Here is a 12,745-nt window from a genome sequence, read left to right on the forward strand (position 1 = left end):
AATAAAATACAATAAACACGAAGACCTAATATAGACAGGTATATCCTGTCTAGTATTAATTTCTGGAATAATCTGGATCATGAAACATTTTCTTTAATTTATCAAATATTCATTTAAAATAAATGAATTAACCTAGGCTACACATCATGATTAGCCTATCAATCAAAATGTGTGCAAAATAAGCAACATTTTGTATTCCGACCATTATATTTCATGTAGCCTAGTTCTCAATTTAAAACATAAAAATAAAGTAGCATTGAAAATACCAAAAAATAAAGCTTGTAGGGCTACTATAGCCTGCTGTTTTCAAGATAACTTGCTGCGCTGTCTCAGCTGTTGATACATATCGGTTGCCATGGCGACGTAGCGACTTTAACTTTCTAAGTTTTGCTCATCACTTTTTCCTGTTCAACTCCCTGTTACTGAGTCCTAAATATCTCCAGTGTAGCCTATGCCATAGACCTATAAAGGAAGGTTCTTTCTCGTCAGTTTCCCTGTTTGACTTGTGCGCTCCGAATGCACACGTGCATCGCGCGGCGTAGCGCAGACAAAAAAAAAAAAAAAAAAAAAGATTAATTTTTTTTTATTTTTTTTTTTACTTTTTTTTTTTTTTTTTTGGGCAGCTGTTGGCCTGGCGGGGGGTCCCGTTGGCCTGGCGGGCCCGCCAGGCCTGTATAATGGTAGGGGAAACACTGCAATCTATAGCAGTTTTTGTTCAAAAAGGAAAAATTTACGTTTCTCTTTTGTTTTAGAAGAGGCTGAAAGACCAAAAGTCTGACTCAATACGTATCACATGTCTACATCAGAGTGAAACAGTTTGCACTTTTTTTTACAAGGTTGATAGAACCTTAACAAGCTTACCGTCTAAAATAAGATTATGAATGCACCAGTGATTCCATTATCATTGAATATAGCCGGTGTGTCCTTCCTTACCTTGGCAGGAACTTGAGTTGGGCGGTTAAGCTTGATTGAGACTGGATGAAGCCTGTCTTTGGTAGGATCTCCATGTGGTTCCTCATCTCCTGGCACACTTCAAATGTCACCTTCAGGGCTGCGCTGGCTCTGGTAGGCAAAAGAAAGCTTTCATTGGCATAATGCAAACATACCAACAGGTTAATACCTTTGCAGTTATTTGAAAAAAACACACCTACGCTGGCTACACCAATGATGGATAACAACTTGATATTGGATAATTCTGCAAAAGAGCATTTTAGAAATGACTCATTCCGGGTTTGACAGGCTGAAGGTATATATAACTTCATCTCCTTCCCCTTTAGCTCTGTGATACAACGTATAGTGAATGCCATTGCTACTGATGTTGACACTTACATTAGGGTTTTTTCAGATGGCTTGCACAAACATTATGGAACACATTTTAAAAGTTGTGTGTCCCCAACAACATCAATTTCCCATTACACCTCACAGGGTAAACTTCTTATAACTCATGGAGACAGCAAGGACAGAGAAAAGACTTTTGTTTGACTGACACCTATGGAAATTGGCTTGCATGAAGTGATGTACGCCAAGTCCATATCATTTAGGCCACCCAATTTGGAGGAGCTCTAACAGATGGTTGTGCCTCTGGCCACAAGCCTCGGTTATAGCTATAAATGGCTCTTCTACCTTGGGGAATTCTTCAACACATCCAACCACAGCCCACACTTACACTCACACACCTTCACAATGTGATAACTGTATAAACATGTAGAAAAAACTTGGTTTTGCAGGAGGTGATATGTGTATGCAGTGATAGCCTTTTGTTATGTCTGCTTTCATCCTCTTAGAAACAAAGGTGAGCTATTAGCGAGCAGCGGCTTAAAAGACTCCATTTCCCTCTCAAATGAAATAACACACTTTAACTAGTAAGGACCAGATGGTTGGTTCCCTTAGGCAAGGACACTCAGGGACACTTGGGCACATATATTATGTGGCTATCTTTATTACGGCCACATGATAACCTTCCTATCACTCACTGAGGATTATAATACAATAATCATTTATGACAATCGGGCATTTAAATGAACAGGGCCATTAAGCTGATCCAGTCATTTTTACTGGCTGCCTGTGATGCATTTGTCTCTGATGCGACGGTTAATGACGTCAAAGTGAGTTGACATTCAAGTAACTTCTCTTGGGTTAAAAGAACACTGGGATACCGAGGATGTAACCTTCACTATTTTATATAATGTTGTAATGTTGTTCCATTTGGTAGAAGATTCATGTTAAACAGATTTCTGTAATTCAGGGAAACAAGTTATTTATAATATATATGATATTCTGAACTGGATCCCTGATGTTATTTTTCTAACGTCTGTAACTAAGTTTTCAATAACAATTTGTTGCGAGTTTTAAAAAGGGCACAGACAAATGATGCTGTCCTTTCCATAGCGTCACTTCAGATAACTCTTCTGTTTGTCATTCTCAGAGGCATGGACATGGGACATATTTCCGTCAATTAATTAGACAGAACCTGATTGGCCTGTTCAAAACCCTGACCTCAAAACCCATCCAATGACAACCTTGAAAATGATTTTGAATGCTGGCAGCAGGCCAGGCCTCATCGCCCCTGACCAAGCTGATGCTCTTGTGGATCCGTTTGACGCAAATAACTGCAGTCAGGTTCCAAAACCTTGTGGAAAGCCCTCTCCCAGAAGGATGTTGTAGCAGCAAATTAATGGTTTGATTATATATATAGCCTATATTAAAAAAATATATATATATTGATATTTAACAATGACATAGTTGCAAATATTTAAGTGTCCACAGACGTTTGGCCATGTACTGTAGATCTAGCTCTTACAATACATTGAAAAACTGAGTAAAAGACATGGGTATGATGGTGAACTTTGTATTTCCTCTGAGTTTGGTTTTATTTGACATTTTTAGAAGCTTTCAGCATTTACAGCTGTCTCACCCATCCACAAGCTGCTGGTGTAATTTATCTAAGTGTTACATACTCCAACATACTGTATCAGGCACTTATTTCAAAATAAAAAACTTACACAAAATGGAGTTTGGTCTGATTTCCTTTCTAGGCAGTTGTGACAGAAATTCAGCAAGCTCGGGAGGAACCCATTCTACATGTCATAACACTGTCTTTGTCTTCCTTGATTATAACGACAAAGTCTATTGCCAAATGAACAATCCCCCAAAATAATCTTGAAAAACAGAAACGTGTATGGGTATTATGGGTTTTATTTTTCAAACTGTAGATGGATAAATGCAGCAAATGACTTCTGAATTGTGGAGAATGATCCAACAAGCTCACTGTATTGCTGCCTTTGCTCATGTGATAGCCAGTTTTTATGGCAGGGGTTTGCAGCACTGTCTATTTATTTTATTTATTTATTTTATTTGTTTATTTAACAGGGACAATGCACAGCACATAAGCAGTACCAGATTTAGCTATAAGCTAATTTTCATCTGTAGTCCCTGGACAGGAAACAGAGTAATACATCTCTGTCAAAAAGGGAAACCTAAGTATAAAAACAATAACACACAATTTCACAACAGTAAAACATAACACAATACGACATTAAAATCACAACATTAAGACACCACAACAACAACATCACAACAGTAAGACACCAAGACAACAGGACATCACAACATTAAGAAAACAATCTATGGATGATGGGTGCATGCTTGGGTTGATTTCAGCCATGATTTCATTTTACTTTTAAACTTTTAAACTTTTGATTTATACAATGCAATATAATATATTTCACAATAACCAAATAAGAAATAAGAATCTATAATTCTATCTTTAATGATTGATTAAGACAGTAACAGTAAGCCATTTTAGAAATACAGTAAACAGTGTCCTTGATTTGGGCATGAATGAGCAAGTCACCCAGCAGTGGAGGGGGATTTGAAAGTTTCGGCTGAGTGTTTGAAAAAACAAAACACACTGTTCCCAAAAACAAAAAAAGCTGCCAAATGCCCCGCACAAATATTCCAATCATTGGCTTACCAGCAGAAGTCACACGCTGCACATTTTAAAGCCCCTTAAAAATGCTTTTAATGAGTAGGAGTAATATTTAAATCACTGGCGCACAGACAAGAGAGACACACTCCATGATGCTTTGTGCTGTTCTCTAAAAGAAACTTCCACAAACTATGGAGGACGTGTGGGATACCTACTCATCTACTCAAAAGGAAAAAAGTGACAATTTGTATGATGAAAGCAGTGGCTCTCTTATTGTTTCCACCCAAAGCCTGCCAGGCTATTTTGTGTTTAAATGACTGTGTTGGAGGCTGGGTGACAGAATGGTTTGCTGGTGAAAGCCTTGACACGTTATTTTTTTTAACTTTAAAAGCTGCCGTTCACACTGATGCTGTCATCTTCACATTGTCACATGTGCTGGTGTGCCAGCGCACCAGATGGCAGTTGTCACAAATCCCCCACCCCCACACACACATTCCCTCCCCCATACGATGTGACACAGTGACTGGCTAGGTGCTGGATTGCACGCCTGTAAAATGTAACTGCCCACGGTGTGTTTTTAACCTTGTGTGTGAATCATAATGTATCACATCCATAATCATAACGGATTTACTTTAGTTCTGTGCTATTGTGAGGGACCAAAGAGGATTGTGGGGATATGAGCTTAAGGCTTGGTCCCTTACGTCACCCTTATATTAATAAACATTTTATCAGCTAAGACATCTCCATTTTATTATTGAAAAAATCACAATACAGGGCTTGGCTCTGACCTTTATTTTACATTGGGCCAGCTGAAAAGTAAGCTGGATCTGTCCATTTTAAGGGATTTCTATGAGCTGTTTCTCTGTGAAAATGCCCGTTTTGGCAGAGACGGAGAGTGTGAGGGAGTTTTAGTGTTGCATTCAGCAGATAAGCTAGGGTTACATCAGCGGTCCATGTCACCTGCCTAACTCTATTCCAAGGATGTTTCTGAGCATGACAACAAATACAATGGAAGCATGACATACAGCCCTCTCTTGTACGAAGGGGTTTAACAGCCGCTTGAATATTATATGTTGAAGAAGTAGTTCATTATGATTACCCTAACCATGAATATTGAAGTTGATTGGTTTCGTACAGCTTGGGCTTAAGTTTTGAGATTTTGTTGTTTCATATTGTCAGTAAAACTCTGAAAAGTGCTGACCGTGTGGGGGCTTAATATCTTATTTTGCAGGACTTGACAGCCTGTTTAATATGATGTTTCCTATAATGACATACTGCATAATGTGCTTTACTTTACTTATTGGACATTGATGTTGAATGCCTTTGCGGTTCCTTTTTCAGACTTGGCAAATTCTGACAGTGTTAAACACAGGTTTTAACTTCTTGGTCTGTACAGTTTACAGATTGACACACAGTGCATGACATAATAGATTAAATGCTTACTTTCACTTCCTTATAAGTTATTTTGAAATTTGTTTTAGGAATAGGGAGGGTAGGATTGGCATTTTGCACGATGGCAGAGAGCCACCAAGGATTACTCTGGGGCCGGATTGAGAAGAAACACAAGAACAGACACAGGAAACAATTTCTTTAAATATCAGTACCAAATAGCAAACTCTTGATCAAGAAAAAAAGGATAAACATTTTGATACTTTTTTTTAGGAAGTGATGAGGAAACTGAAGGACTTTTGTAAGGGTTTCATGTTTTTGACATTGTGTATTGCCTTTGACATTGATTACAGACACCAGAGTTTTTAATTGCAATATCCACTTCACCTTGAAAACTAATGGAGTTCAAATAAGGCCTTATGTAGTTTATTGGCACTGTATTTATTTATTTATTTATCTATTTGTCTCTAGCCACTATACACTAGATGATTATAAAAGCGATACTTGGTATTCAAGTCTCATGCCCCTTAGTTTAGTGTGTTTTCTGTTCAAACAAGGTAGTTGGACAAGGTCTTTGTTGAAGTGGCTCACTCTGTGTAAACCGATTGGACATCAGCAAGGGATAGAAAACTAGTTTTGTTCAATAGCAGGGGCAGAGGAACTGTACAAATACCTCTGGATTATAACTTTATTGAGTTACTGTTCCCTCAAATTAACTTGACACACAGCCAGTGCTGGCAACAAAAGTGAGTACACCCCTTAGTGAAAATGTCCAAATTGGGCCCAAAGTGTTAATATTTTGTGTGGCCACTATATTTTTCCAGCACTGCCTTAACCCTCTTGGGCATGGAGTTCACCAGTGCTTCACAGGTTGCCACTGGAATCCTCTTCCATTCATTCATGACGACATCAAGGAGCTGGTGGATATTAGAGACATTACGCTCCTCCACCTTCCGTTTGAGGATGCCCCAAAGATGCTCAATAGGGTTTAGGTCTGGAGACATGCTTGGCCAGTCCATCACCTTTACCCTCAGCTTTTTTAGCAAGGCAGTGGTCGTTTGGAGGTGTGTTTGGGGTCGTTATCATGTTGCAATAGTGCCCTGCGGCCCGGTTTACAAAGGGAGGGGATCATGCTCTGCTTCAGTATGGCACAGTACATGTTGGCATTCAGTGAACTGTAGATCCCCACTGCTGGCAGCACTGATTTAGCTCCAGACCATGACACTCCAACCACCATGCTTGACTATAGGCAAGACACACTTTTCTTTGTACTCCTCACCTGGTTGCCACCCCATACACTTGACACCATCTGAACCAAATAAGTGTTTCTTGGTCTCATCAGACCACAGGACATGGTTGCAGTAATCCATGCCTGTAGTGTGCTTGTCTTCAGCAAACTGTTTGCAGGCTTTCTTTTGCATCATCTTTAGAAGAGGCTTCCTTCTGGGACGACAAACACACCTTCAAGATGACCATTGCCTTGCTACAAAAGCTGAGGGTAAAGGTGATGGACTGGCCAAGCATGTCTCCAGACCTAAACCCTATTGAGCATCTTTGGGGCATCCTCAAACAGGAGGTGGAGGAGTGCAAGGTCTCTAATATCCACCAGCTCTGTGATGTCATGAATGAGTGGAAGAAGATTCCAGTGGCAACTTGTGAAGCTCTGGTGAACTCCATGCCCAAGAGGGTTAAGGCAGTGCTGGAAAATAATGGTGGACACACTATTGACACGTTGGGCGCAATTTGGACATTTTCACTTAGGGGTGTACTCACTTTTGTTGCCAGCACTGGCTGTGTGTCAAGTTAATTTGAGGGAACAGTAAATTAACACTGTTTTACAAGCTGTACACTGACTGCTGTACATTGTATCAAAGTGTAATTTCTTTAGTGTTGTCCCATGAAGAGATATAATGAAATATTTGAATAAATGTGAGGGGTGTACTCACTTTTGTGTTTGCTTCTTTTTCTTGCATCTTAACTTAGCCCGACCGATTATAGCCACAGAATAAGCGGCATCTGCCAAAAATTGTCCGATTTAAAAAATAATAATATCATAATTCCTTAAATGTTTTATCAAGCAATCGTGTTTAGAGAAATGTATTGCTGCTCTGGAGGTAGCCTAAAGGAATAGAATTTAAGGCTATTTACAGCAGCAGCAACAGGTGTATTGTAATAGATTGGATTAATTTACACTACATTTACAGTTCCTCCTGCAACCAATAGCAGAGGCATTGGTCATCTCTTGACTGTTAATGACTTGCAGTAAGATAAAGTGATTGGATTGACTGAGACTCCCCTCTCTTGTGTATTAAACTCTGAGCCTTAATGCACGCCAAGCAGGAATCATACCCACATGTTCACATTGACTAATGCTGGGCTTACACTACACGACTTTTCACGCGATTTGACAGTCGCAGACAATCTTCCAATGTCGGACTGAAATCACAGAAGTCGTGCTGGAGTTGTGGCGCGCGCACGTAATCTCAGTCGTTTGGTGTATGGTGGTCTTCTGACCCGATTTCAGCCAGTCTTCTTCCCGTCTTGACGTTCCGACATTATCAAACATGTTTGATATTATCGCTAGTCTTAGGGGGTTGGCTCAAGCGAAATGACGTAAACACTGTCACACTCGCATGCACCAAGCACGACACAGGAGGAGCGGCATTAATCTCAAAATGAATCTAGTTGTAGTCTTGCAATATGAGACCCCTGTCTTTTCAAAATCTCACTCTGTGACTGAAAACTAATGACTAGTTGTCTTCAGGTGTGAGTTGATTGTCTTTAGATGTAAGAGGGTTTCAGTCTTCAGTCTTTTCAAAGTCTATTAAAAGTCCTCTAGTGTAAGCCCAGCATAACCTGTCAGCTATCTCAGGCTCTAGCACTCACCTGCTTTGGACCTTGATACTGTCTTGATAGAGGCGGTCAAACATGCAGATCTTCAGGTCAATGCTGGGCTGGACCACCCACACAGGGACGCTGACAGCCACGCCCCTCACCTGGATGGGTATCTGTTTGTACCAACATGCCTTGGATTTTAGATGGTTTACATAAAATAACACTGATGTGAATAACATCTACCAAAATATACAAGAGGATAAACATGTTGTGTCTTACTGGTTTGCTGGCTAAGTCAGAGAATTTAATGTGGAAGTCCAGTTTGGCCTCTCCAGGAATGGTTGGAGTGAACACAAGCTCCAGTTTGATGCTTTCGGAAGGTCCAATCTCCCCTTCTCTAACCTGAAAGATGGTACAACAAACAGGGCAAGCATAATCTTTATTTTGAAATATTTCATTCAGTGGTCATGTCTATATTATGACTGAGTTTCATGAGATGTTTGTGTCGAAACAAAACTAGTAACAAAAGCTATATAATCTGAAATTTTAAGACACCAGCCTTCAACCGTACAATGTGAAAGAATCAGTCCAAATGACAATGTTGGAGCCGCGGGGCTTGCGGACACATAAAACGCACACAGACATAGCAGGCACAGAGGGAGAAGAGATGCACCATTAGCCCCCGCCAGAGAAACGTAATGAACCCTTCCAATGGGCCACTAGGCACACAATGCATCAGTGCTGAGAGCAAGACAAGAAAGTCTCACAAAGACAGATTTGGTCGTGCGCCTCTTTAGGTAAAAAGCAAGTATATTTTTGCTAGTACAGTTATGCACGCTCATACTGATATTTTTGTGAGTGAAAGATTTATCAAAAACAACTGCATAATAAAATAAATAAATAATAATATTACAATTTTTTTTTTACTTTTTTCCTTCCCTGTGGCCCTAATGCTCTGCCGTACTAGACACTTAGACCCCAAACTTACATTTCCTAGATTTATGTCACCGAAGTCTGAGTGGCTCTGGTCCATCTGGGCATCTATGGACACACAAGCCTCAGGAGCGGCTTCTGGTGGACCTGTAGCTGAAGCCTCTGACACTGCAACACACACACACACACACACACACACACACACGTGCACACACACGTGCACACACACGCACACGCACACACACAACAGCAAGAAAACACTTAGAATAGTCTCATAAGCCAAAATGTGGCCTCGTGGTGGCACTAAGGGAAAGGTCATGACGGTCACTTAAATCAGTAGCTCTGCCTACTAGCTGTATGACTGTGCACTTCTAATAGTCATGAGTAAGGGCATATACCGAAGCTCATTAGAATCATTTCAGTTTGGCCTTGACAAATAATGTAGCACTTTTCATTGGGAGTCTGAATGGGAGCACATTAGATGCCAATCCGGCCATTCATTTAAGAGAGAAGAGGCTAGTGACATAAAAGAAAACAAATACAGGCACAATATAGAAACTACTTTTAGCAGCCTCAACATTTGGCCAAGATCAGACAGCCTTTCCTAACAATGGACAATAGTCAGAAATAGACAGCTGAGCAGAGGCAAACCACTGAAAGGCTTATCAAAGCATCAGTGGAGGGAAAGTGCTGAGCGCAGCGATCAAGACTTCAGATCTGAGAGAACACTGAAGAAAAGATGCCTCCTTGTCCCCAGCTGTGAAAGCAAGGTGAACCCTTCGCTTTCTGTGTGTGTGTGTGTGTGTGTGTGTGTGTGTGTGTGTGTGTGTGTGTGTGTGTGTGTGTCCTCTGATTTTTGTTCGTACAAGGACCACATGTCCTCACAGGAATAAAAAGATGAGAAGAATCATCCACAATGAGAAGATTTCAGAGGCCGTTTCAGGCAACACTGTCTCCTACAAGTTATGTTGAAAACAACTACCGTAATATGCACTTGCTTATATGTTTAGTAGCTACCATAATTCTTGTAAAATTACATTTACAGTCCCCTCCATAAGTATCGGAACGGTGAGGCCAATTCCTTTATTTTAGCTGTAGACTGGAAACATTTAGGTTTGACACCAAAATATGAATATGAGACAATAGATCAACATTTCAGCTTTCATTTCCAGGTATTCACATCTGGATCTGATACACAACTGAGAAGATAGCATTTTTTGTAAAGGAACACCACATTTTTAGGTGAGCAAAAGTATTAGACTTAAAATAAATTAAAGTGAATAAGACTTACTATTTTGTTGCAAAGCCTTCGCTTGCAATAACTGCATCAAGCCTGTGACCCATTGACATCACAACACTTTTGAATCCTCCTTTTTGATGCTTTTAAAGGCTTTCACCGCAGCCTTATTCAGTTGCTGTTTGTTTACTCTCTTCAGTCTCCTCTTTAGCAGGTAAAATGCTTGCTCTATAGGGTTTAAGTCTGGAGATTGACTTGACCAGTCTAAAACCTTCCATTTCTTGACCCTGATTAACTCCTTTGTTGTTTTTGCAGTGTGGGTCATTATCTTTTTTGGTTGCATCTTTCTTTAAATTGGCAGACAAAATGTTTGTGTAAACTTCTGAGTTAATTTAGCTGTTGCCATCATGTGTTACATCATCAATGAAGATTAATGAGCCCGTCCCAGAAGAAGCCATGCAAGCCCAAGCCATGACATTGCCTCCACCGTGTTTCACATATGAGCTTGTATGCTTGGGTTCATGAGCAGATCCTTTCTTTCTCCAAACTTTAGCCTTTCCATCACTTTGGTAAAGGTTCATCTTGACAACAACACAGTAACACATGATGGCAGCAGCAAAATTAACCCTCAAAACCCATACGTACACCCTGGTGTTTCCTCCCCATTAACTATCTTACCTCTGCACTACTATCTGTGTTTATGTGGATGTATGGGCTTTACGTCTTTTATTTTGGTTATTATTTTACCTTCATTGTTTACCTACTGAATGCATTATGTACAGCACTTTGGACAGTGCAAACTGTCATAAATGTGCTTTTATAAATACATTTTACTTACTTACTTACTTATAACTCACCCAGGCCCTTTGGCACAAATCACCCCAATCCCAGAAAGTTGGATAATAAGCATGATGCAGCAATTTAGGGCTGACATTGTGCTAACTGTATAGACTCAAAATGTAGCATACCAAAGCACTAAAACATGTGTCAAATGTTTTCAAACTTGTCTATAATTGTTCAGACACAAAAATCAAAAAACCTTGATCATGGAAATTTTACTTTGAAAGGCAAAACACAGTTTTTTGAGCTTAAATGTGCTTATATCTTATTCCTTGTGTCTCCCTTCTTTACAGGATGAGTCAAATGGATGGCTCTTCTTAAATATGTGGTCACATTTCCAATTTCTTCCACGGTTTTCTAGAAACAAGGGGTGGCACAACTTCCAAAATGCACAACTTAGGCCACTCTCCCCTATATATATAGGCTATATATTTTTTTTGGAGGGGGCCCCAAGCAACCGCTTATTCGCTTATGACTCAGGCCGGCTCTGCTAACGTCAGCATGCTCAAAATGACAACGGTAACTATCGGGTATAGAATGGCAAAAAATATTATTAATAGAAAATATTTTCGATATTTTTAATATCTGCAGTTAGAGAGTGTCACACCTCCTGCCACCAGTGCAAGAGAATGTAATGTGTGTAGGAGGCAAGGTTGGTCTTAAAGATGCAGGTACAGGTTCAGGTTTTAGTTTTTTTCTATGCCCAATACAACTCTCGTTCATGCTACAAATGGGTGTAAAATAAAAATGTTGTGTATGTGTCAATTTGTATACTAGCTTTACCTGGTTGCTCTTGCTGCGAGGCCTCAGACAGCTCCAGACTTTCTTGCTTTGGTTGGAGTTCATCTGTTACCATGGACACAGAGCTCCTCTGGCTGCCACATGTTGTGTCTTGACTGCTTGTCTTCTGTCAGCCAAAAACAAGACACACACATAATAGAGATTTTATACATGAATAGTTTATTCATATGACGTACAGTATGTCCTTAGACTTGACAAAGTGATTTGACTGGCACATACTAGTCATTATGTATGATATATAAAACTAAATTATTATTGACAGTGAATATACTCCATTAGGCCATCACATACTGTAAACAGCGACTCAACATTGATAGTCTGACCTGGCATGTGTTAGCAGAGGCCGTTGATGGCACCGGGACATGGCTAGTTTCTGGACTGAGACATGTGGAAGTGTCCAAGCTGTAGAGCGTGGCCAGTGCACCCTTGTTGGTCAAGGTGACAGTCCGTAAAATAGTCTGGCCCACCACATGCAAACCAAAGTCAATGAACTGGCTGTCAACCTCCAGCTAGAGAGAAAGGGCACATTCACACACAGTAATTAGCATTAGCCGCGAAGAGCTGCCAGCTTGAGTACATAGTTTAACATATATTAATACATTCATGAATCAATTCAATAAAAGTGTACTGTATTACAGAGTTGAGTTTGACAGTTATATTGGGACAGGTAGACAGCCAGTGTGTTGTTCTGTGGTAGGGTGCAGTAGTCTGACTGATTACATTTCTAAAAAGAAAAAAAAACACCTTTGTTGGTCAACAAAATACTAGTTGCATTAACTCGT

At 40.0% G+C, this 12,745-nt stretch overlaps 1 protein-coding gene across 1 annotated transcript in view; it reads right to left on the reverse strand.

Annotated features, from left to right (window-relative positions):
- Positions 1-12,745, reverse strand: part of cfap74 (cilia and flagella associated protein 74) — a gene marked incomplete at both ends in the record, with an annotated part of 64,400 nt that overhangs the window by 24,942 nt on the left and 26,713 nt on the right. Inside the window, 6 exons of the mRNA XM_080030782.1 lie at positions 934-1,062; positions 8,204-8,325; positions 8,432-8,554; positions 9,141-9,253; positions 11,946-12,069; positions 12,287-12,472. Of these exons, the coding sequence (XP_079886908.1) occupies positions 934-1,062; positions 8,204-8,325; positions 8,432-8,554; positions 9,141-9,253; positions 11,946-12,069; positions 12,287-12,472 (797 nt within the window). The remainder of the gene's footprint in view (positions 1-933; positions 1,063-8,203; positions 8,326-8,431; positions 8,555-9,140; positions 9,254-11,945; positions 12,070-12,286; positions 12,473-12,745) is intronic.

This window comes from Ammodytes marinus (genome assembly GCF_949987685.1).
Source record: "Ammodytes marinus genome assembly, chromosome: 7".
Lineage (NCBI taxonomy): Eukaryota > Metazoa > Chordata > Actinopteri > Uranoscopiformes > Ammodytidae > Ammodytes > Ammodytes marinus.